Source organism: Silene latifolia, chromosome 7 (assembly GCF_048544455.1).
Source record: "Silene latifolia isolate original U9 population chromosome 7, ASM4854445v1, whole genome shotgun sequence".
Classification (NCBI taxonomy): Eukaryota; Viridiplantae; Streptophyta; class Magnoliopsida; order Caryophyllales; family Caryophyllaceae; genus Silene; species Silene latifolia.
The window spans coordinates 122,162,014-122,183,660 of NC_133532.1; the positions used below are offsets into that span (position 1 = coordinate 122,162,014).

A 21,647-nucleotide genomic window follows, 5' to 3' on the forward strand; every position below is an offset into this window, starting at 1 on the left:
CGGCCCTCCGGCAATTCACCTGTAAGTTTGTATTTCATTATCGGAGTCACCCACGTTGTCTCGGTCTCTATGTTACCCACCATGCCGACGGTCTCGGTGATGCTTTTCGCATTCCGATATCTACCGACGGTTCGGTGACATTCTTGATGGTTGAGCTGGCCAGTTTGGAAAGAGCGTCGGCCCGGTTGTTCTCGGATCTGGGAACGCAACAGATTTGGAAAGATTTCAACTTTGCTATGTCGGCTTTTACCCTCTCTAGGTATCTTACCATTCCGTCGTCCCGAGCCTCAAACTCCCCTCTGATTTGGATAGTAACCAACAGTGAGTCTGTCTTCAACACAATGTGTTCTGCTCCGGCAGCCCTAGCTAGCTCGACTCCGGTTATCACCGCCTCGTATTCGGATTCGTTGTTCGAGGCCGAGAAGGTGAATTTCAAGGCGTACTCAAACTCGTCCCGTTTGGGCTGATGATAAGGATGCCGGCTCTGAGTGTTCGTCGTGGAGGAGCCGTCGGTGTAGACCTCCCATATGCCTGGTTTGGCTCTTCCGATATGTGCATTCGGCCAGGAAATCTGCAAGTGCTTGCCCCTTTATCGAAGGCCTTGGTTTGTCTTGAATGCCGAAACCGAGAGCTCCACCGCCCACTTGATGAGCCTGCCGGATTGTTCAAATTTTTCCAAAGCTTTCTCCAACGGCTGATCGGTTAGGACCGTCACGGGGTGTGCGTCGAAGTAGGGTTTTAACTTCCTTGTGGCGACGACAACGGCGAAGGCTGCTTTTTCAATTAGTGGGTAATTTCTCTCGGCGGGCAACAGTGTATGGCTGACAAAGTAGATTGGGTGTTGCTGTTTGTCTTCTTCCCTGACGATCACAGCACTGACCGTGGCCGAGGTAACTGCTATGTATAGGTATAGCGTCTCCCCGATCGGCACAGACGAGTTGGGAGAGTCGAAGATGAGCTTTCAGTTGCTTGAAAGCCGTGCTCTGTTCCTCCCCCCAGCTGAAGTCTTTATTTCCTTTCAACACTTTGAAGAATGGGGTGCTCTTGTCGGCTGACCGAGAGATGAAACGGGCGAGAGCCGCCATTCTCCCGGTCAGCATCATAACCTCTTTTCGATTCCTTGGTTCCGGCAGGTCTAGGATTGCTCGGACTTTGTCTGGATTGGCATCTATGCCTCGCACCGACAAGTACACCCAGAATTTACCCGCCGGACACCGAAGTTGCATTTCATTGGGTTGAGCTTCATCTTGTATTTCCTTAGTGAACGAAATGTCTCGTGTAAATCGGCCAGATGCTCGCTGTCGGACTTGCTTTTTACAATAGCATCGTCGACGTAAGCCTCGATGTTTCGTCCTTTTTGGTTTTGGAACACTTTATCCACCAGCCTCGTGTACGTTGCTCCGGCGTTCTTCAAACCAAACGGCATCATTTTGTACATGTATGTGCCGTTGGCGGTGATAAATGCGCATTTAGGCATGTCTTCCTCGGCCATAAACACTTGGTGATACCCCGAGAAGGCGTCCGGCGAGCTCGGCATGGTGTAGCCCGCCGTGGCGTCGATTAAACTATCTATTCGAGGCAAGGGATAACAATCTTTGGGGCATGCTTTATTAAGGTTGGTAAAGTCTACACACATTCTCCATGCCCCCGATGACTTCTTCACCATTACAACGTTGGCTAACCACTCAGGATAAGTACAAGGCATGATGAAACCCGCCGCTAGTAATTTATCTACTTCGGCTTTTATGGCCTCGTCCTTCTCGGCCGAGGAGTTCCTCATTCTCTGTTTGACTGGGCGAGCGGTGGAGAGTACGTTCAGCTTGTGAACAATCACCTCCCGACTCACGCCTGGCATCTCGGCCGCTGAGTATGCGAAAACATCTTTATTCTTCCTCGGCGAGATCCGGGAGGTCGGCTCTGAATTTTGGTTCCGGTTGACACCGACGGTTACGGTGCGACCGGATCAATCTCTACCTCCTCGGTCTCTGCTCCCTCGACCATGCCGATGGTCCGATCGTTTCCGGATCTGGGGGTGTACTGTATCCGGAAGGATTTTAGTTCTGAAGCGACATCTCTCACCCTCACTAGATACCTTATCGTCTCGTAGTCCTGGGCTTCGCACTCTCCTCTGATCTGGTTGGTCACTAAGAGTGAATCTGTCTTCACCATGATACGCTCTGCCCCGGCGGTTTTAGCTAGCTCAACTCCGGTTATCACCGCCTCGTATTTGGATTCATTGTTTGAGGCCACTGAGGTAAGTTTCAAGGCGTGCTCAAACACGTCTCCGTTTGGGCTGATGATAACGATGTCGGCCTTCGAGCTATTCGTCGTGGAGGGGCCGTTAGCGTGAACCTCCCATAAACCGGGATCCTCCTCGTTCTTCGAGACGAGCTTACGCGCCTCCCCCTGGTCCGAGACATATATCAATGTCAGGGCCCGGATGGATATCACAGCGTCGATTTCGCTCAAAGTGACCCGACCTATGAGAACGTCGTGGCGGACGTGCCGTCGATGACTACGAATCGGACATAACATTCTTGGCTGCACCTCCCTCGCCGAACCTCACCGGCAATCGACCGACCCGAGGGGTACCCAGGCGGCCCCGAAAAGGCGTACAACGGGTTGGTGCAGGGGCTCAAATCTTCAATCCTCAGACCGAGGCTGAGAAAGCACTCTCTGTACATAACGTTCGTGTAGGCGCCTGTGTCAATCAGGCACTCCTTCACCAAGTGGTTGGCTATGTCCAGGCGGATTGTAAGTGGGTCGCTATGAAGAGCGATGACTCCCTCGTAGTCCTCCTGTCCGATGGTCATATCGGGGATGTTGGGAGTGGGGGTGGCTGTGTTGGGCACAAAGTTGATGGCCGATGAGGTTCATCCAGTGCCGTTTGTGCCCATGAGCGGACCCACCGTTCTCGTTGTCCCCGATGACGACATTGACTACTCCTACTCGCTCAGAAACGGACTTGCTATTTGATCCGCCGACATCTGGTTTTTGGCCTGCGCAACATATTTGCCGAGGCTCCCTTCCGGATCGGCTCTTCGATGGCATCCTTCAGATGTCGGCAATCGTTGGTTAAGTGTCCGGTGTGGCCGTGGTACTCACAGTACTGGCTCGTGTCACCGTCACTCCTCGGCCTAAGGGGTCTTTCCCATTTCTGGCCCTCGTTCTTGCTCAAAGCGAAGACCTCGGCGGCCGATACGACTAGGGGGTGTGATCATCGTACCGTTTTTTGTAGTACGTTCCCGAGCTCCCCGGCATCCGCCGAGCTTTGTTTCCGAGCGGACTTGTCGACCGTGACCTATTATTCTCACGGCGTCTTTCATCGGACCGTGACCCGTTGTTGTCACGGCGTCTTTCATCCGGGTTGTCCTCCCGGCGCTCTTCTTTTCGAGTGCTCGGCCTCGCTGGGCCTACCCAGGTCTTGTGATAGTCCTCTACCTTGATGGCTTGGTCGGCCAACTTTCGGCGGCGTCCAAGCCCGGCCTCCGCACTTGATGAGCTCATTTTTAAATCTCCCCTTGGGAGGCCCTTCATCGATCACGCGAAGGCGCCATTCGGGATTGATTTCCCGAATCTGTTGGACCTTTCCGTCGAACCTCTTCACATAGCTTCGTAGAGACTCGCCTCCCTCCTGTTAGATAGTTAGGAGGTCCGATGTCTCCACGGCCCTTCTCTTGTTGCAAGAGTCTTTGGGCTAGAAAGGCGTCCCTTAGGTCGGCGTAATAGTATACCGAGCCGTCGGGAAGCCCCTTGTACCAACTTTGAGCCATTCCATGCGAGTTGTTGGGAAAACTCGGCACCGAGACCTCATCGGGCCGATCCCATACCGACATGTAAGACTCGAAAGCATCGGCGTGGTCGGTTGGATCGCTATCTCCCTTGTATGATAGAGGTGGCAACTTGAGCTTAGTTGGCACCTGGACTTCTAGGACGTAGGCGGCGAGGGGTGTCGACCACGTGTCGAACGACACGCGGCGATCGGCTCCTCGCATTCCTAATCCGGCTCCTCTCCTCGTAGCGGGAAGGACTCCTTCTTCGACTTGGACTTCTCCTCCAACTCTTTTGAGTCGGACTCCTCTGGCTCCTTTGGGGTAAGCCTCGTTCGTGCTGCGGGGACACTGTCCTCCCATGAGTGCGGGAAGGACTTAGGTCTACCGCGCCCACTTTGGGCTCCCCCGGCGACTTGACTGGGTCAGCTTCTCCTAGTGCTCCGTTCAAATTTCTCGGAGTCACGTTTTGGGCCCCGGGTCTCTGGACGGTTTCCGCCGCTCTTGTCGGCGTGACGGTGTGAGCGGGCGTATTACTGATTAGGTCCAGGAGCATTTTCAGTTTTGCTACGTCAACCACATGTCCCATGATGGTGACCTGGTTGGCTGGCAGCGGCGTGTCGGGTATTATTGGCATCCCGAACTCTGGTTGGGTTACTCCGCCGGTGGAGGGCTGCACGACTCCAGAGTTGTTGAAAGTATCATCTTGGTAGAATGTGGTTTCGTCGGTCACGACTGCGTCTTGTTGTTTCGACATTTTCTTAGCTTTTTGGGAGGGTTTTTGTTTGTTTTTTTTTTTTTTTTTTTTTTTTTTTTGTTTGGGAATGAATGTGACTAGCTTCTAGTGTCTTTCCCCACAGACGGCGCCAATTGTTCCGGGTGTAATTCCAGAGCAAGTATCGTTACCACCCGTGGCTTGTAGAATAATGTCTTGAGTTGAACCCTTCTTGCCTTTATCGTTCCTCTCGGCCTCTCCTGCAACAATGAACGAACTGAGGGCTTGGCTTTGTGCCAAGCGTACTCACTCCGACGCTCAAGTCAGTAAACTTAAAGGATTAAGTTGTGTTACTTGGCTAGGTATGTATTGTAGAGAGATAAGGAAGATATTACCAGATGAATAGTGTATTTAGGTTAAGTTGTGGGATCCTTTCCTCAATGAAGGTTGAGGAGTATTTATAGGCCTTCACCTTTTGTCACGTAGTGGCCAAGTGGCCAAGTGGCTAGCAGGTGGAAAGACTGATCTACCCCTCGGCCGAGGGACCTATGGCAGGCCGGCGGGCCATGTTGACTCACCGCCGAGGGGTCTTGGATATGAGTACGCGGGTATGTGTCCCGGCTGGCAGGTTGTCACGCCGAGACCCAGGCTAACAGGCCGATGGGCTGCATCAGCTAGGCTGTCTAAGTCGTTGACTTGCTGTGGATGTCTTTGACCTTGTTCAATATGTTGACTTGGTCAGCGGTGCAGAATATGCCCCATCAACTTTATTTCGTTGCCTATATTATGTTTAAATTATTATTTTTTCATTTATTTAAAACTTATTTTCGTTAATTTTAAAAAATCCCATATTTTGAATGTAATCTTCCCCTTTTTTGAAGTTTCTTTATTTTCTTTTTTTGACAAAACAATAGAGTATTTCTAAGAACGGAAATCAAATCTATTAAATTTAAATGACTTGGGTATTTTCTGAAGAATATTTATCAATTAAATTCCTAAATCTTTTTTTTTATGGTTTAATGGCATATTTTTCCTATACTGAATTACAAGATTTTTGAAGAGAATTTTTTGAAATAAATTGTTAAATTTAGTTTTCGGATTTTTTTTGAAGATTTTAAAACAATTTCTTCAAAAAACATAAGTAATTTTTAAATGTTAAATATTTGTAATCACTTTCTTGAGATCATTTAAAAGAATTAGATTATATTAATTGTTCCGGGTGTAATTCCAGAGCAAGTATCGTTACCACCCGTGGCTTGTAGAATAATGTCTTGAGTTGAACCCTTCTTGCCTTTATCGTTCCTCTCGGCCTCTCCTGCAACAATGAACGAACTGAGGGCTTGGCTTTGTGCCAAGCGTACTCACTCCGACGCTCAAGTCAGTAAACTTAAAGGATTAAGTTGTGTTACTTGGCTAGGTATGTATTGTAGAGAGATAAGGAAGATATTACCAGATGAATAGTGTATTTAGGTTAAGTTGTGGGATCCTTTCCTCAATGAAGGTTGAGGAGTATTTATAGGCCTTCACCTTTTGTCACGTAGTGGCCAAGTGGCCAAGTGGCTAGCAGGTGGAAAGACTGATCTACCCCTCGGCCGAGGGACCTATGGCAGGCCGGCGGGCCATGTTGACTCACCGCCGAGGGGTCTTGGATATGAGTACGCGGGTATGTGTCCCGGCTGGCAGGTTGTCACGCCGAGACCCGGGCTAACAGGCCGATGGGCTGCATCGGCTAGGCTGTCTAAGTCGTTGACTTGCTGTGGATGTCTTTGACCTTGTTCAATATGTTGACTTGGTCAGCGGTGCAGAATATGCCCCATCAATTTGCCCCCAGCGTAGTCTATGCCGTGGTATGGGCTCCGATGTACGTTTGAGCGTATATTCTGCGCAAGTAATTTGTAACAAATGTTCTGCATCGGCTTCTTCAGCGGCGGCTTCTTTTACCTCGGCCTGGTCTACCTTAGGCCGTACCATATCCCCCCTCCACATGGATGCGTAAAGGGTATCCGATGTGGAAAAGAAAGTGACGCTGGCCGAGACCAGGGTTGAGAGTGCTTGGTTGTTTTTTATTGCCCCGGCGGCGCTACCTAGCTTGGTTGATCGAGTGGCCGGCGGAGAACAGATGCTTGGGAATTTGTTGAGGAAGGTGAATAGGCGGAGAGATATGAATGGGCGTGTTGAAGACGCTTGGTCACTGTTGCATTGATTGACGTCTAACTGTTGCAACGATTGACATCCGTGGTTGCATGTCCAACACGTGTCTCGCACGCTGATTGGACGATGCTTCATGGGTCAAGTTCATGATTGGTCCTTCTTTATGAGCTTTTCCCTATAAATAGGGCGTTATTCATGAAATTGGCCACCAATTTCATTCTCCAAAATTTTTCTTCTCTCTAAACTCTCAAGGGCTTCCTTGTCTTCTAATTTTCGAGTTGTTACTCTCGTGAGTGTTTTTCTTCAAGGTAAACAGACAAATTTCTTCACTTTTTATTTTGTTAAATAATTATTGCTATTATGTCTTCTGCTGACGCCGGAACTAGCACTTCTGCGCCGGAGGGTTCCCCGTCGCGTCTTGATGGGGAGGGGATACTAGACGCCGTCCCGATAAGGTTTGGGGGCCCTAGGTCTCCTTCTCCCGTAGTCGATCCACCAATTTTGGAGGAAAGGGAGGATGAGGATGACGATCTTGATGAGGATGAGAGGACTCGATGGTGGGAGGTCAGTCTATCCCGGATCATGGCGAGCCCCGCACGACCGGTCTTGACCGTGCTTGGTCCCATAAGTTCGCCATTGTTCCTACGAGACATTTTTCGGAGGCCATTTCTTCCTCGGTGAGGGGTACAAGATCGTCATCCCTAAGAAGGGTCGGGTGGTCTGTTGCCCTCCACCGGTCACACCGGCGTGTATATCGGGCACCGGAGTATGGGCTGCGGTTTCCTCTGAATCAATATGTCATGGCCATCATCAAAGCTATGAACGTCGCGTGGCCCAACTACATCCGCCGCCATGAGGACGATAGTTGGCTTTGTGTGGCTCTGTCTTTTTATGGGGGAGATCCCGACAGTCAACTTATTCCGCCGCCTTCATCATTTACGACCGTCAATTGCTTCGGTAAAGTGGGGTGGTACAGCGTGCGACGAGCTGGCTATATCTCCGTGAACAAGCTTACTTCTTGCAAAGACCGCAACGGCGATGGGTGTACGTTCAAGTGCCGGAGGACTACCCATTGCCTCGGTCTTTCTAGAGCCCTGTTTACTTGCGGTGTGAGACCCGGGAAGAATACGAGAAATGTATCTCCCGGGGTAAGGTTAAGATGGACGCTTCGTTGGTCCCCCTTACCGCGGATGAGAAGCGGGCGATGCATTTGTTTGACGCTGAGAAAGGATGGCTGCCCCCAACTCAGATCATTCTTCAAGACGAGATGCTTTGCCGCGTTGGCCTCATACCGGCCCTCAACCAGGGTGAGTGGGGTCGGTGTGAGGCCCACCTTTGCTTGTTATATTCCTGTTTTTGGAGCCTTGTTTTACTTCTTCTATGTAACTTTTGTTTGATTTCTTGCAGATCGGTTTGGTCAGGATCTGTCTGAGAGGGACTTGGAGAGGTTAGGGCTTGACAAGGACGGGAAGGTCGTCAGACAAAGATCCTACGGCCGACTTGCGTGATCGTAGACCGTCTCCCAACGAGCTCATGGATAAGCAAAATTTGTCGCCGGATCCGGCGGCGCCTGAGCAAGGGTTCTCGGGGGCGTGCCAAAGAGAACAAAGAAGGCAGCGTCCAGGTTGGCGGCGGCGTCTGTGCCAGCTCCCTCTTCGACCCTCGTGGTTCAGGAGCCTGTGGAGGTCATCGAAATCGTTGATGGGTCGGTGACCGTTGCTAAGGCCTTTTCTCCGAAGAAGAGATAAGATCCTCCGTCTGCTTCCATCGCTGCCGGGGAGAAGACTGACTCAGCCGGCCCTCGAACCAAGAGGGTCCAGACTGGTACGGATCTAACTTGTGGTTCGGATTTAGCCGGTTCGTTGGACATCCCAGATGACCGGCTTTCTGATGTGTCAATGCATGGTGACATGGATGCTCTGTGTAAATTTTTTGTAGATCCTCCTTCGGCAGCCGCCGTTCTCACTGAACGGCAAGTAGGGAAGCAGCCTGAGAAGGCTATTGAGAAGGCGGGTGACAGAAATGTCATCGTTGACTCCTCGGTTCAGAAGATACCTCCCTCCGAGCTTGTGGCAGAGGGTGTGAAATTATATAAGAGGATGGCCAAGTGGACCCAACAAGCCGGCTCCTACATCTTGGAGCGGAAGACCATGGGCCAAGCTGCGCCGCCGATCGCAAAGCTTAAACTTGATCTCTCTCGCCGCAAAGGGGGAAGCCGCGAAGGCTAAATCGGATCTCTTTTTTGCCACCTTGGCGCGTGGAGGAAATTGAGAAGCTGCTAAGGGCCGAGAGGGCCAAAGTGGAGGAAGCTGATGCCGCCACTGCCAGGATGATGGGGGAGCGGGACAAGTACAAGGATGCTTATGACGCCGTGGCTGCCAAGGGAGAAAAGTGGAAGGATCTGTTCCACAACCAGGCCGAGGCGCTCAGGGACGCGCAGGCTGCTCTTGCTCAAAAGGAGAAGGATATTGAAATGCTTCAAGATGTTCTTCTCCCTAAAATGTGCGCCCAGTTCCGGGACCAGGTCGAGGAGGCGGCCAGGGAGGCAATAAAAAGACTCGTCCCCGAGGGCTCTTTCCCGTGGGATAAATTTGAACACTTACGGACGAGATGGGCGTCTTTGCGGAGAGGGCGAGCTGCAGAGAAGGCGGAGGCAGCGAAGGCGGCTCAGATAGCTGAGGCCAAGGCGGCCTATGATGCGAAAGTGAAGGAGGGTGAGAGGCTGAAGTTGCTTGAAAATGTTCAGCCTTCCTCAAAGCCGGCCACCGAAGATGCTGCTGCTACTGACGGAGGGCAGCAACAGGCATAGGGAGACGGGCGATCGTCACCAGACTCACCCGGCGTCTCGGATAGCTTTAGCTGTTCGGGGGTCAATTATTGAGCCTTCTCTCCCTGCCATCCTTTTGGCGCTTCAAATCCCAAGTCTGTAACCTTTTGTTTTTTTGTTTCCTCGCTTTTTGTAAAGCTTTGGTAGGTAGAGTTTAGGCTATCCTTATGGGGACGGCCGTCGTTTGTACTCTCCTTGCAATCATCTTTAATAAAGTTTTATCTTTTTGGTCCTCGGCTTGGCCGGGACTCTGATCACGATCCTTTACTTGTCTTCTTGCGTTATTAATTGAGTGCCTTCGTTTTTACACTCGGCATGACCGGGGCAGTTTGAATGCATGTCTCAACCGTGTTTAACGTCTTTAGCGTTCGTAACTGTGTAGGCATATTGACCGCTAGATTGGCGTCTCAATTGCACTGAGTATACGTTTCTTTTTTAGCGTATCGACCGCTTGTTCCCGTCGCTCTCGGCTTTGGCCGAGGTAATCGGGTTGCGGCTTCGATAGCGTTTAGAATCGTGTGTAGGCATATTGACCGCTAGATTGGCGTCTCAATTGCACCGAGTATACGTTTCTTTTTTAGCGTATCGATCGGCGTGTTCCCGTCGCTCTCGGCTTTGGCCGAGGTAATCGGGGTTGCGGCCGATAGCGTTAAATCGTGTAGGCATATTGACCGCTAGATTGGCGTCTCAATTGCACTGAGTATACATTTCTTTTTTAGCGTATCGACCGGCGTGTTCCCCGTCGCTCTCGGCTTTGGCCGAGGTAATCGGGGTTACGGCTTCGATAGCGTTTAGAATCGTGTAGGCATATTGACCGCTAGATTGGCGTCTCAATTGCACCGAGTATACGTTTCTTTTTTAGCGTATCGACCGGCGTGTTCCCCGTCGCTCTCGGCTTTGGCCGAGGTAATCGGGGTTGCGGCTTCGATAGCGTTCGTAACTGTGTAGGCATATTGACCGCTAGATTGGCGTCTCAATTGCACTGAGTATACGTTTCTTTTTAGCGTATCGACCGGCGTGTTCCCCGTCGCTCTCGGCTTTGGCCGAGGTAATCGGGGTTGCGGCTTCGATAGCGTTCGTAACTGTGTAGGCATATTGACCGCTAGATTGGCGTCTCAATTGCACTGAGTATACGTTTCTTTTTTAGCGTATCGACCGGCGTGTTCCCCGTCGCTCTCGGCTTTGGCCAAGGTAATCGGGGTTGCGGCTTCGATAGCGTTCGTAACTGTGTAGGCATATTGACCGCTAGATTGGCGTCTCAATTGCACTGAGTATACGTTTCTTTTTTAGCGTATCGACCGGCGTGTTCCCCGTCGCTCTCGGCTTTGGCCGAGGTAATCGGGGTTGCGGCTTCGATAGCGTTAAATCGCAGGCATATTGACCGCTAGATTGGCGTCTCAATTGCACCGAGTATACGTTTCTTTTTTAGCGCATCGACCGTCGTGTTCCCGTCGCTCTCGGCTTTGGCCGAGGTAATCGGGGTTGCGGCTTCGATAGCAATTCTTCTCTTTGAGTTCCTGCCTGGTGGCAATTTGTGGAGGGGACAAACACTTTGATGGAAAACTTGGGCGATTTATTTGTTTGTTATGATCGTGCGTTGGGGTGTCCACAATGGGTTTGGACACCTCCGCCGCTATACAAAGTATTTTCTCAAGTTATCGGTGTTCCAATGGCTCATCAAAGGCACACCTCCCATGTCTGTCAGCCGGTATGTACCCGGCCTCATTTCTTCGACCACTTTGTAGGGACCCTCCCAGTTGGCCGTCAGTTTACCATGAATATTTCCTTTGTTGGTGGCAGCCGACTTCCTTAGGACTAGGTCTCCCATTTTTAAGTCCCTTTTGTGGACTCTTCGGTTGTAGGCTCTCTTCATCCGGTTTTGATATACGGCTAAGTTGAGGCGTGCTTTGTGTATTTCGGCTTTCTTCGACCAGTCTAGGGAAGCTCTCGGGCCTTCCTCGTTTTCAATCAAGGTTAAAGGTAGCCGTCCCGAATGTCGATGCATTGCTTCGATTGGTAGGATCGCTTGAACCGTAGACTAGGTGGAAGGGGGTGTACCCGTTGCTTCTTTCTCCGTGGTCCGAAGGGACCACGGACGCCGGTAGTTCATCGGCCCACCTTCCCTTAAGGTCTTCAACTGTCTTCTTCAAACCGTTGAGGATTGTTTTGTTGGTCGCCTCCGCCCGCCCGTTGCTCTCGTGGGTAGCAGACGGAGGAGTACGCAAACTTGATGCCAAGTTCTTCTAACCAGATTCATTATCGTCGCTCCAAAACTCTCACCGTGGTCAAATACCATAACTTGGGGTAATCCGGCGAGTTATAACATTTTCCCAGCATTACCTTTCGACGGCCGCTTTGTGGTCTTCGCTGGTATCGCTACGACTTCAACCCATTTGGTGAAGTAGTCAACGGTGACGATTAAGAACTTCCTTCCTCCGGAGGCCGTTGGGAACGGCCCTAGCATGTCCATTGCCCACTGTGCGAAAGGAAGGGGACTAAGCACCGGTTGTAGGTCCCTGGAGGGAGCGTGTATTACCGGGGCATGCATCTGACAGTTCGTGCACTTCTTGGTCTTTGTTGTGGAATCTTGAAGCATGGTGGGCCAGAAGTAGCCAGCTCGGAGAGCTTTGTGGGCTAGTGTTCTTGCCCCCATGTGATGTCCACAGATGCCTTCGTGAATCTCTGTCGATGATCGCCTGTCGTCGGTGGACCGACACACTTCAATAGTGGTCTTATTACGGATCTTCTGTACAGTTCTCCTTCGAACACCAAGTACCTGGCGGCGATCCTTTTTATTTTGGCCGATGGATTGCGGCCTGTAAGTTTGTATTTCATTATCGGAGTCATCCACGTTGTCTCGGTCTCTATGTTACCCACCATGCCGACGGTCTCAGTGATGCTTTTCGCATTCCTGATATCTACCAAAGACGGTTCGGTGACATTCTTGATGGTTGAGCTGGCGGTTTGGAAAGAGCGTCGGCCCGGTTGTTCTCGGATCTGGGAACGCAACAGATTTGGAAAGATTTCAACTTTGCTATGTCGGCTTTTACCCTCTCTAGGTATCTTACCATTCCGTCGTCCCGAGCCTCAAACTCCCCTCTGATTTGGATAGTAACCAACGGTGAGTCCGTCTTCAACACAATGTGTTCTGCTCCTGCGGCCCTAGCTAGCTCGACTCCGGTTATCACCGCCTCGTATTCGGATTCGTTGTTCGAGGCCGAGAAGGTGAATTTCAAGGCATACTCAAACTCGTCCCGTTTGGGCTGATGATAAGGATGCCGGCTCTGAGTTCGTCGTGGAGGAGCCGTCGGTGTAGACCTCCCATATGCCTGGTTTGGCTCTTTCGATATGTGCATTCGGCCAGAAATCGCAAGTGCTTGCCCCTTTATCGAAGGCCTTGGTTTGTCTTGAATGCCGAAACCAGAGCTCCACGCCCCTTGATGAGCTCTCGGATTGTTCGAATTTTTCCAAAGCTTTCTCCAACGGATGATCGGTTAGGACCGTCACGGGGTGTGCGTCGAAGTAGGGTTTTAACTTCCTTGTGGCGACGACAACGGCGAAGGCTGCTTTTTCAATTAGTGGGTAATTTCTCTCGGCGGCAACAGAGTGTATGGTCGACAAAGTAGATTGGGTGTTCTTGTTTGTCTTCTTCCCCGACGATCACAAAGATCGACCGTGGCCGAGGTAATCGCTATGTATAGGTATAGCGTCTCCCCCGAAGATCGGCCGACGAGTTGGGAGAGTCGAAGATGAGCTTTCGGTTGCTTGAAAGCCGTGCTCTTCCTCCCCCCACCAAGTCTTTATTTCCTTTCAACACTTTGAAGAATGGGGTGCTCTTGTCGGCTGACCGAGAGATGAAACGGCGAGAGCCGCCATTCTCCCGGCCAAGATCATAACCTCTTTTCGATTCCTTGGTTCCGGCAGGTCTAGGATTGCTCGGACTTTGTCCGGATTGGCATCTATGCCTCGCACCGACAAGTACACCCGTAAATTTACCCGCCTTGATACCGAAGTTGCATTTCATTGGGTTGAGCTTCATCTTGTATTTCCTTAGTGAACGAAATGTCTCGTGTAAATCGGCCGGATGCTCATTTGTCGGACTTGCTTTTTACAATAGCATCGTCGACGTAAGCCTCGATGTTTCGTCCTTTTTGGTTTTGGAACACTTTATCCACCAGCCTCGTGTACGTTGCTCCGGCGTTCTTCAAACCAAACGGCATCATTTTGTACATGTATGTGCCGTTGGCGGTGATAAATGCGCATTTAGGCATGTCTTCCTCGGCCATAAACACTTGGTGATACCCCGAGAAGGCGTCCAAAGGCTCAAGATGGTGTAGCCCGCCGTGGCGTCGATTAAACTATCTATTCGAGGCAAGGGATAACAATCTTTGGGGCATGCTTTATTAAGGTTGGTAAAGTCTACACACATTCTCCATGCCCCCGATGACTTCTTCACCATTACAACGTTGGCTAACCACTCAGGATAAGTACAAGGCATGATGAAACCCGCCGCTAGTAATTTATCTACTTCGGCTTTTATGGCCTCGTCCTTCTCGGCCGAGGAGTTCCTCATTCTCTGTTTGATCAAGGCGGCGGTTGAGAGTACGTTCACTTGTGAACAATCACCTCCCGACTCACGCCTGGCATCTCGGCCGCTGAGTATGCGAAAACATCTTTATTCTTCCTCAGCAGATCCAGGAGGCCGGCTCTGAATTTTGGTTCCAGGTTGACACCGACGGTTACGGTGCGACCCGGATCAATCTCTACCTCCTCGGTCTCTGCTCCCTCGACCATGCCGATGGTCCCAAATTCGTTTCCTGGATCTGGGGGTGTCTTTGATCCGGAAGGATTTTAGTTCTGAAGCGACATCTCTCACCCTCACTAGATACCTTATCGTCTCGTAGTCCTGGGCTTCGCACTCTCCTCTGATCTGGTTGGTCACTAAGAGTGAATCTGTCTTCACCATGATACGCTCTGCCCCGGCGGTTTTAGCTAGCTCAACTCCGGTTATCACCGCCTCGTATTTGGATTCATTGTTTGAGGCCACTGAGGTAAGTTTCAAGGCGTGCTCAAACACGTCTCCGTTTGGGCTGATGATAACGATGTCGGCCTTCGAGCTATTCGTCGTGGAGGGGCCGTTAGCGTGAACCTCCCATAAACCGGGATCCTCCTCGTTCTTCGAGACGAGCTTACGCGCCTCCCCCTGGTCCGAGACATATATCAATGTCAGGGCCCGGATGGATATCACAGCGTCGATTTCGCTCAAAGTGACCCGACCTATGAGAACGTCGTAGGCAGACGTGCCGTCGATGACTACGAATTCAGACATAACATTCTTGGCTGCACCTCCCTCGCCGAACCTCACCGGCAATCTGACCGACCCCGGGGTACCGGCACGGCCCCGGAAAAGGCGTACAACGGGTTGGTGCGGGGCTCAAATCTTCAATCCTCGCATCGAGGCCGAGAAAGCACTCTCTGTACATAACGTTCGTGTAGGCGCCCGTGTCAATCGGGCACTCCTTCACCAAGTGGTTGGCTATGTCCGGGGATCGTAAGTGGGTCGCTATGAAGAGCGATGACTCCCTCGTAGTCCTCCTGTCCGATGGTCATATCGGGGATGTTGGGAGTGGGGGTGGCTGTGTTGGGCACAAAGTTGATGGCCTGATGAGGTTCATCCAGGTGCCGTTTGTGCCCATGAGCGGACCCACCGCTCTCGTTGTCCCTGATGACGACATTGACTACTCCTACTCGCTCAGAAACGGACTTGCTATTTGATCCGCCGACATCTGGTTTTTGGCCTCTGGCAACATATTTGCCGAGGCTCCCCTTCCGGATCAGCTCTTCGATGGCATCCTTCAGGTGTCGGCAATCGTTGGTTAAGTGTCCGGTGTGGCCGTGGTACTCACAGTACTGGCTCGTGTCACCGTCACTCCTCGGCCTAGGGGTTCTTTCCCATTTCTGGCCCTCGTTCTTGCTCAAAGCGAAGACCTCGGCGGCCGATACGACTAGGGGGGGTGTGATCATCGTACCGTTTTTTGTAGTACGTTCCCGAGCTCCCCCCGGCATCCGCCGAGCTTTGTTTCCAGGCAGACTTGTCTGACCGTGACCTATTATTCTCACGGCGTCTTTCATCGAACCGTGACCCGTTGTTGTCACGGCGTCTTTCATCCGGGTTGTCCTCCCAGCGGCTCTTCTTTTCTGAGTGCTCGGCCTCGCTGGGGCCTACCCAGGTCTTGTGATAGTCCTCTACCTTGATGGCTTGGTCGGCCAACTTTCTGGCGGCGTCCAAGCCCAGGCCTCCGCACTTGATGAGCTCATTTTTTAAATCTCCCCTTGGGAGGCCCTTCATCAGTGCGAAGGCCGCCAATTCGGGATTGATTTCCCGAATCTGCTGGACCTTTCCGTCGAACCTCTTCACATAGCTTCGTAGAGACTCGCCTCCCTCCTGTTTGATAGTTAGGAGGTCCGATGTCTCCACGGCCCTTCTCTTGTTGCAAGAGTACTGGGCTAGAAAGGCGTCCCTTAGGTCGGCGTAATAGTATACCGAGCCGTCGGGAAGCCCCTTGTACCAACTTTGAGCCATTCCATGCAGAGTTGTTGGGAAAACTCGGCACTGACCTCATCGGGCCGCTCCCATACCGACATGTAAGACTCGAAAGCCTCGGCGTGGTCGGCTGGATCGCTATCTCCCTTGTATGATAGAGGTGGCAACTTGAGTTTAGTTGGCACCGGACTTCTAGGACGTAGGCGCCGAGGGGTGTCGACCACGTGTCGAACGACACGCGGCGATCGGCTCCTCGCATTCCTAATCCGGCTCCTCTCCTCGTAGCGGGAAGGACTCCTTCTTCGACTTGGACTTCTCCTCCAACTCGTTGAGTCGGACTCCTCCGCTCCTTTGGGGTAAGCCTCGTTCGTGCTGCGGGACACTTGTCCTCCCATGAGTGCGGGAAGGACTTAGGTCTACCGCGCCCACTTTGGGCTCCCCGCGACTTGACCGGGTCGGCTTCTCCTAGTGCTCCGTTCAAATTTCTCGGAGTCACGTTTTGGGCCCCGGTCTCCTGGACGGTTTCCGCCGCTCTTGTCGGGCGTGACAAAGGTGTGAGCGGGCGTATCGATTAGGTCCAGGAGCATTTTCAGGTTTGCTACGTCAACCACATGTCCCATGATGGTGACCTGGTTGGGCGGGCGGCGCGTGTCGGGTATTATTGGCATCCCGAACTCGGTTGGGTTACTCCGCCGGTGGAGGGCCGCACGACTCGAGTTGTTGAAAGTATCGTCTTGGTAGAATGCGGTTTCGTCGGTCACGACCGCGTCTTGTTGTTTCGACATTTTCTTAGCTTTTTGGGTGGGTTTTTGTTTTTTTTTTTTTTTTTTTTTTTTTTGGGAATGAGTGTGACTAGCTTCTAGTGTCTTTCCCCACAGAGACGGCGCAATTGTTCCTGGGTGTAATTCCGGAGCAAGTATCGTTACCACCCGTGGCTTGTAGAATAATGTCTTGAGTTGAACCCTTCTTGCCTTTATCGTTCCTCTCGGCCTCTCCTGCAACAATGAACGAACCGAGGGCTTGGCTTTGTGCCAAGCGTACTCACTCCGACGCTCAAGTCGGTAAAACTTAAAGGATTAAGTTGTGTTACTTGGCTAGGTATGTATTGTAGAGAGATAAGGAAGATATTACTGCAGGATGAATAGTGTATTTAGGTTAAGTTGTGGGATCCCTTCCTCAATGAAGGTTGAGGAGTATTTATAGGCTTTCACCTTTTGTCGCGTGGTGGCCAAGTGGCCAAGTGGCTAGCGGTGGAAAGATCGATCTACCCCTCGGTAGGGGGGACCTATGTGGCGTGGCGGCGGGCCATGTTGACTCACCGCCGAGGGTCTTGGATATGAGTACGCGGTATGTGTCATTCCCTACGGCAGTTGTCACGCCGAGACCCAGGCTAACAGCCGATGGGTCAGACGGCTAGGCTGTCTAAGTCGTTGACTTCTTTGTGGATGTCTTTGACCTTGTTGATATGTTGAGCAGTCAAGGTGATTAGAATATCTTTTTGTCATTAATTCAAATTAGATTAGCTTAGATTATACGGAGAATTAATACATTGATTTTATTATATAAAAAAACGTGCAAAATAAACTCAAAATCGTTTTCTTCGGAGTAATTTTTCAGATTTGAATTGGCTGGAGGAGATGAGAGAAGAGAGGGTAATTAAATGGTGTATAGAACATGGTGGGTCTTATATTGGCCAAATTTCTAAAAAAAATCAGTCAATGGAAAACCTTGAAAGAACCTAGTTTTTATACTAGGTAGATTTGTATTTGGCATCACGAACGTGTAGTAAAATCACACCTTTGAGAACAGTCAAGTTGTCAACAAAAACAAAGAACAATTAATTTTTGAGATAACCATTATGCCAAATGGTGAACCACACGTCCCACATTATCTAATTATCTAGGCCCCGATTCTCTGACATTTTGCCAAACAACGTGTGTTACGTGATTTTCATAGAGTGAACAAAAAAAAAAAAAAAAAAAAAAAAATTGTCCGAATGCTATTTTGCCACTTGATTAACTCCAAAATAGGCCAGATGAGCTGGTGTCTTTAATAGTGATTTAAAGGGCGTTGTCTCCGGGGATGGACCCACCTAATAGCAAGGGGTGACATCCGCTACCCCAAACATAAAAAAATTAGTTTAACAGACGGATTTTTATTACCCTAATTATTGCTGAATAGTAGTTAACTAAATTATCTTGTGTTCACTGGTAAATGCTGTGGTCTTCCACCCATTGCCCCGGGTTCGAATCCCTTCACATACATTAAAAAACTATTTTTTTTTGCTACCCCAAACATTAAATCTTGGATCCGCCCTGTGGATAAGATTTTTGTAGTTTTTAGTTAAATTTTTTGAATTATAATTACTCATTTATCTCCTCTAAAAATTTTTCGCCCTCCTAAGTTTAAATTCTGGCTCTGCCACTGCTTATCTCGCCCTTGTCCCCAGAGCCCTTTATAATTTGTAATGTGAACTTATCCTTTTATTTTATCTAAGAACCCCCCTTTTTAAAAAAAAAAATACGGTACTCGTATATGTTAGACAACCACATAATATAAGAGTTTTTTTTTGTCAAACACAACTTTTAAAAAATTTTTTGCCAAACACAACCTTTAAAAAATTTTTTTTTGTCAAATTAAACACGACATTTTGGCCAAAGTTTGAGCACTTGTACGTAATGGGGTGACTTTCAGTCGATGTTTGAAATAGCAAACGAGATCGATTTGAGGTGTTCTTGAACTTGTTGGAAAGGTGGGAGTATAGGCTTTATAGCGGTTGTCAACACGGCGGTCAAAGATGGCCTTATGTGGGATAAATTGGTGTGTAAAGTAAGGCTGGTCACATGGGGTTGATGTAAGTCAAAGTAGGATTTTTTCGTGGGTCAATTCACTCCCATTGAACCACCACTTGCAACCAACGACCACCACAAACCATACAACTACAACATACCCTGCACTCCCATCAACCTACATACCAAATTTCAATCCAAACAAAATATCATAACCCCCCAATTAAATAAAAGACCCTCGAAAACCCCTCTAACAACCCGATGTAAACCCAAAGTTCTAACCCTTTCTCTGACCAGCCTTACTTTATGCACCAATCTGTTAGAAAAGGTGGAGCATTATATTACCGTAAATAATATTACAACAATATACAATAATATAAAAGGCATAAATAAAAGAATAATAATATAAAATAGAGTAGAGAAGAAAGATGTAGCCTGGGTCGAATCGCGCTAGGCGCTTTACTAAGAGAGATAACGCCTCCACTGCACTGGTTACCAAATAGTGCGTTCCTCTCCCAAGATACGACAACCCGTTGGACTCCTTCGGTAGCAGCAAGAGGAGCCCCCGAACCGATGATCGCCCAATGCTCAATAATAATTATGGTTAAAAGTAAAGTAATTATCTTGACATTATTCATAAATATATTATTCATAAATATATAAGTGTATATATGATAATATTTAGGACCAAGAGTATGTACAATACTTTAGAAAAACTTATTTATGCATAATCAAAACCTATGCACAATGGATTTCAAAAAAAAAAAACCCCATGCACAATGAGCTAAATGACGGTTCTTTTTATAGCCCAAAAGATGAACTCTTGCCCGTTAGAAAGACGAGTGTTAAACATCATAAATATCATGCCATAATTCATATAGTAAATACATGTGTCTAAATAGTGTGTCTAAGCAATACCAAAACGTATGAATCATCAATACTCTCTCTTTACTCTACTTTAAACCAATTCTTAATTAGTCCATAATTCTACATAATAACATACTGGTAACTCATACTAATACTTGGTCAAACACTATTAAGACTTATAATTAAAATAAATCTTAAATCATAAATTTTCCAACACAATCAACCCCACATAAGGCCACCTTTGGCCACCGTGTTGACAACTCTTGGAAATCCTATACTCCCACCTTTCCAACGAGTCCAAGAACGCCTCAAACGGACCTCGTTTGCTATCTCAAATATATACTGAAAGTCCTCCAATTGCAAGCGGTCATGAACTTGTCAGAATCCGGCCAAAAAGTCGTGTTTGACAAAAAACAAATTATTAAAGGCTGTGTTTGACAAACTTTTTTTTTTAAAGGTGGTATTTGACAAAAATCCATATAATATAAGCTGATATAATTCTGAGTGAAGGAACCTTACCGCATGATACATTAAAACCATGTTGCCTAAAGATACGAAATCCCAAAGAGACGTGATGTAGATTATACTTGTCACATTCCTTGAGATATGTCATGTAGAATTGATCTAAAATTTCTTCAATATTTGTATCAAAGTGGTACGCCACCCCAAGACGTTCGATAGCATCGACAAGCTCCAATTGTTTTGTTGGCTCGTTAACTCTGGCCAAGAGCTCATTCTTCACCTCCTCTTTCAGTTTTCCCACTTCTTGCTCCATTTCTTGCTTAGTTGCCTACCAATTTCAAAATATTTAATTGGAATTAGCAATCGGATTTTATGTAAGATTTACGTCACACTATTAATTAAACAGGTACAAAATCTCATTTTAGACGGACACTATCCGTCTAAAGTCGTAGACGGGTCAAATATGTTACCACTTTCATAATAAGACAAACAACAAGTGAGATGGTAGGGGTTGTCTTATTATAAAAAGTGGTAACATATTTGACTCGTCTACATTTTTAGACGGATATACCCGTCTACAATGAGACAACTAACATGCCCATAATTTGGAAATCATCAACATATATATAGAAGGTTAGATATGAGTTTACTAAACAAATACGGATTAAAATTATTCCTTGTGTATTGTTATTCTTAATGGTGTTTTTAATGGACCAGTAAATCTCCTGAGATACCGTCTATCAGTACATTAATGAAAGACCGTCTCTCTTAAAAATTTGTGTTAAGGAAAATACAATCATTATTTTAGTTGTTTTAGTTGTTTTTTTTTATTTTTAATGGTGGATGAGGTTGGACAGTACTACCCTCTCATCAGGTAGATTATATATACAATGGCGGAAGAATTATGTACACTCTAAACTTAATTACGTAAAATTAAAACTGAAATTTGTATTTCGGAATTAAAATTTTCAAGGGACGAACTATAATACATTAATGTAAGCTATAAGAAAGCCGGAAAATTTAACTAAGAATTTCGAAATTTGCACCTCATCAAGGGGAGTGACATGAAGAAAATAATCACCCCAGCAACTCGGCTCAAAATCGACTGTGGCTTGAGAAACATTGCTTATTGTTTTAGAAGACATGTTTACGCGACTTTGCTTACTTTTGATGTTTATTATAAATGTTCGTTGAGTTGTTGGGCTTGTGTTACGGTTTATTTCTATTTATAGAAACTATTTTACAACGGTAAAGGAGCTTATGTGATAATTGTTATAACTCAAACACTATGCAAACCAAATTTGCTACGTCGAAGCTGATGAATTGTGAAGAAACCCAAAGTTCCACATGTGAGGGTTGTCCCACATTGATAAAAGAGGAGAAGAATTACCACTTTATAAGGCAAGGGGCTACTCCCTCTATCGCCAATTGGTTTTAGAGTGGAACCTCTTGGCCTAAGTTGTGACTCTTTCTCCTCCGTTCGGGTGCGGCCTGGCCAGTTGTTAAATTTAACATGGTATCG

The 21,647-nt window shown here is 48.4% G+C and overlaps 1 protein-coding gene across 1 annotated transcript in view; it reads right to left on the reverse strand.

Annotated features, from left to right (window-relative positions):
• LOC141592884 (putative sesquiterpene synthase) overlaps nt 1-21,304 on the reverse strand; it is a 38,677-nt gene extending 17,373 nt beyond the window's left edge. The window contains exons 1-2 of the mRNA XM_074413766.1: nt 21,172-21,304; nt 20,183-20,453 (exon numbers count right to left, since the gene is read on the reverse strand). Coding sequence (XP_074269867.1) covers nt 20,183-20,453; nt 21,172-21,270 — 370 coding nt within the window. The 5' untranslated portion in view covers nt 21,271-21,304. The remainder of the gene's footprint in view (nt 1-20,182; nt 20,454-21,171) is intronic.
• Between the last annotated feature and the right edge of the window lie 343 nt (nt 21,305-21,647).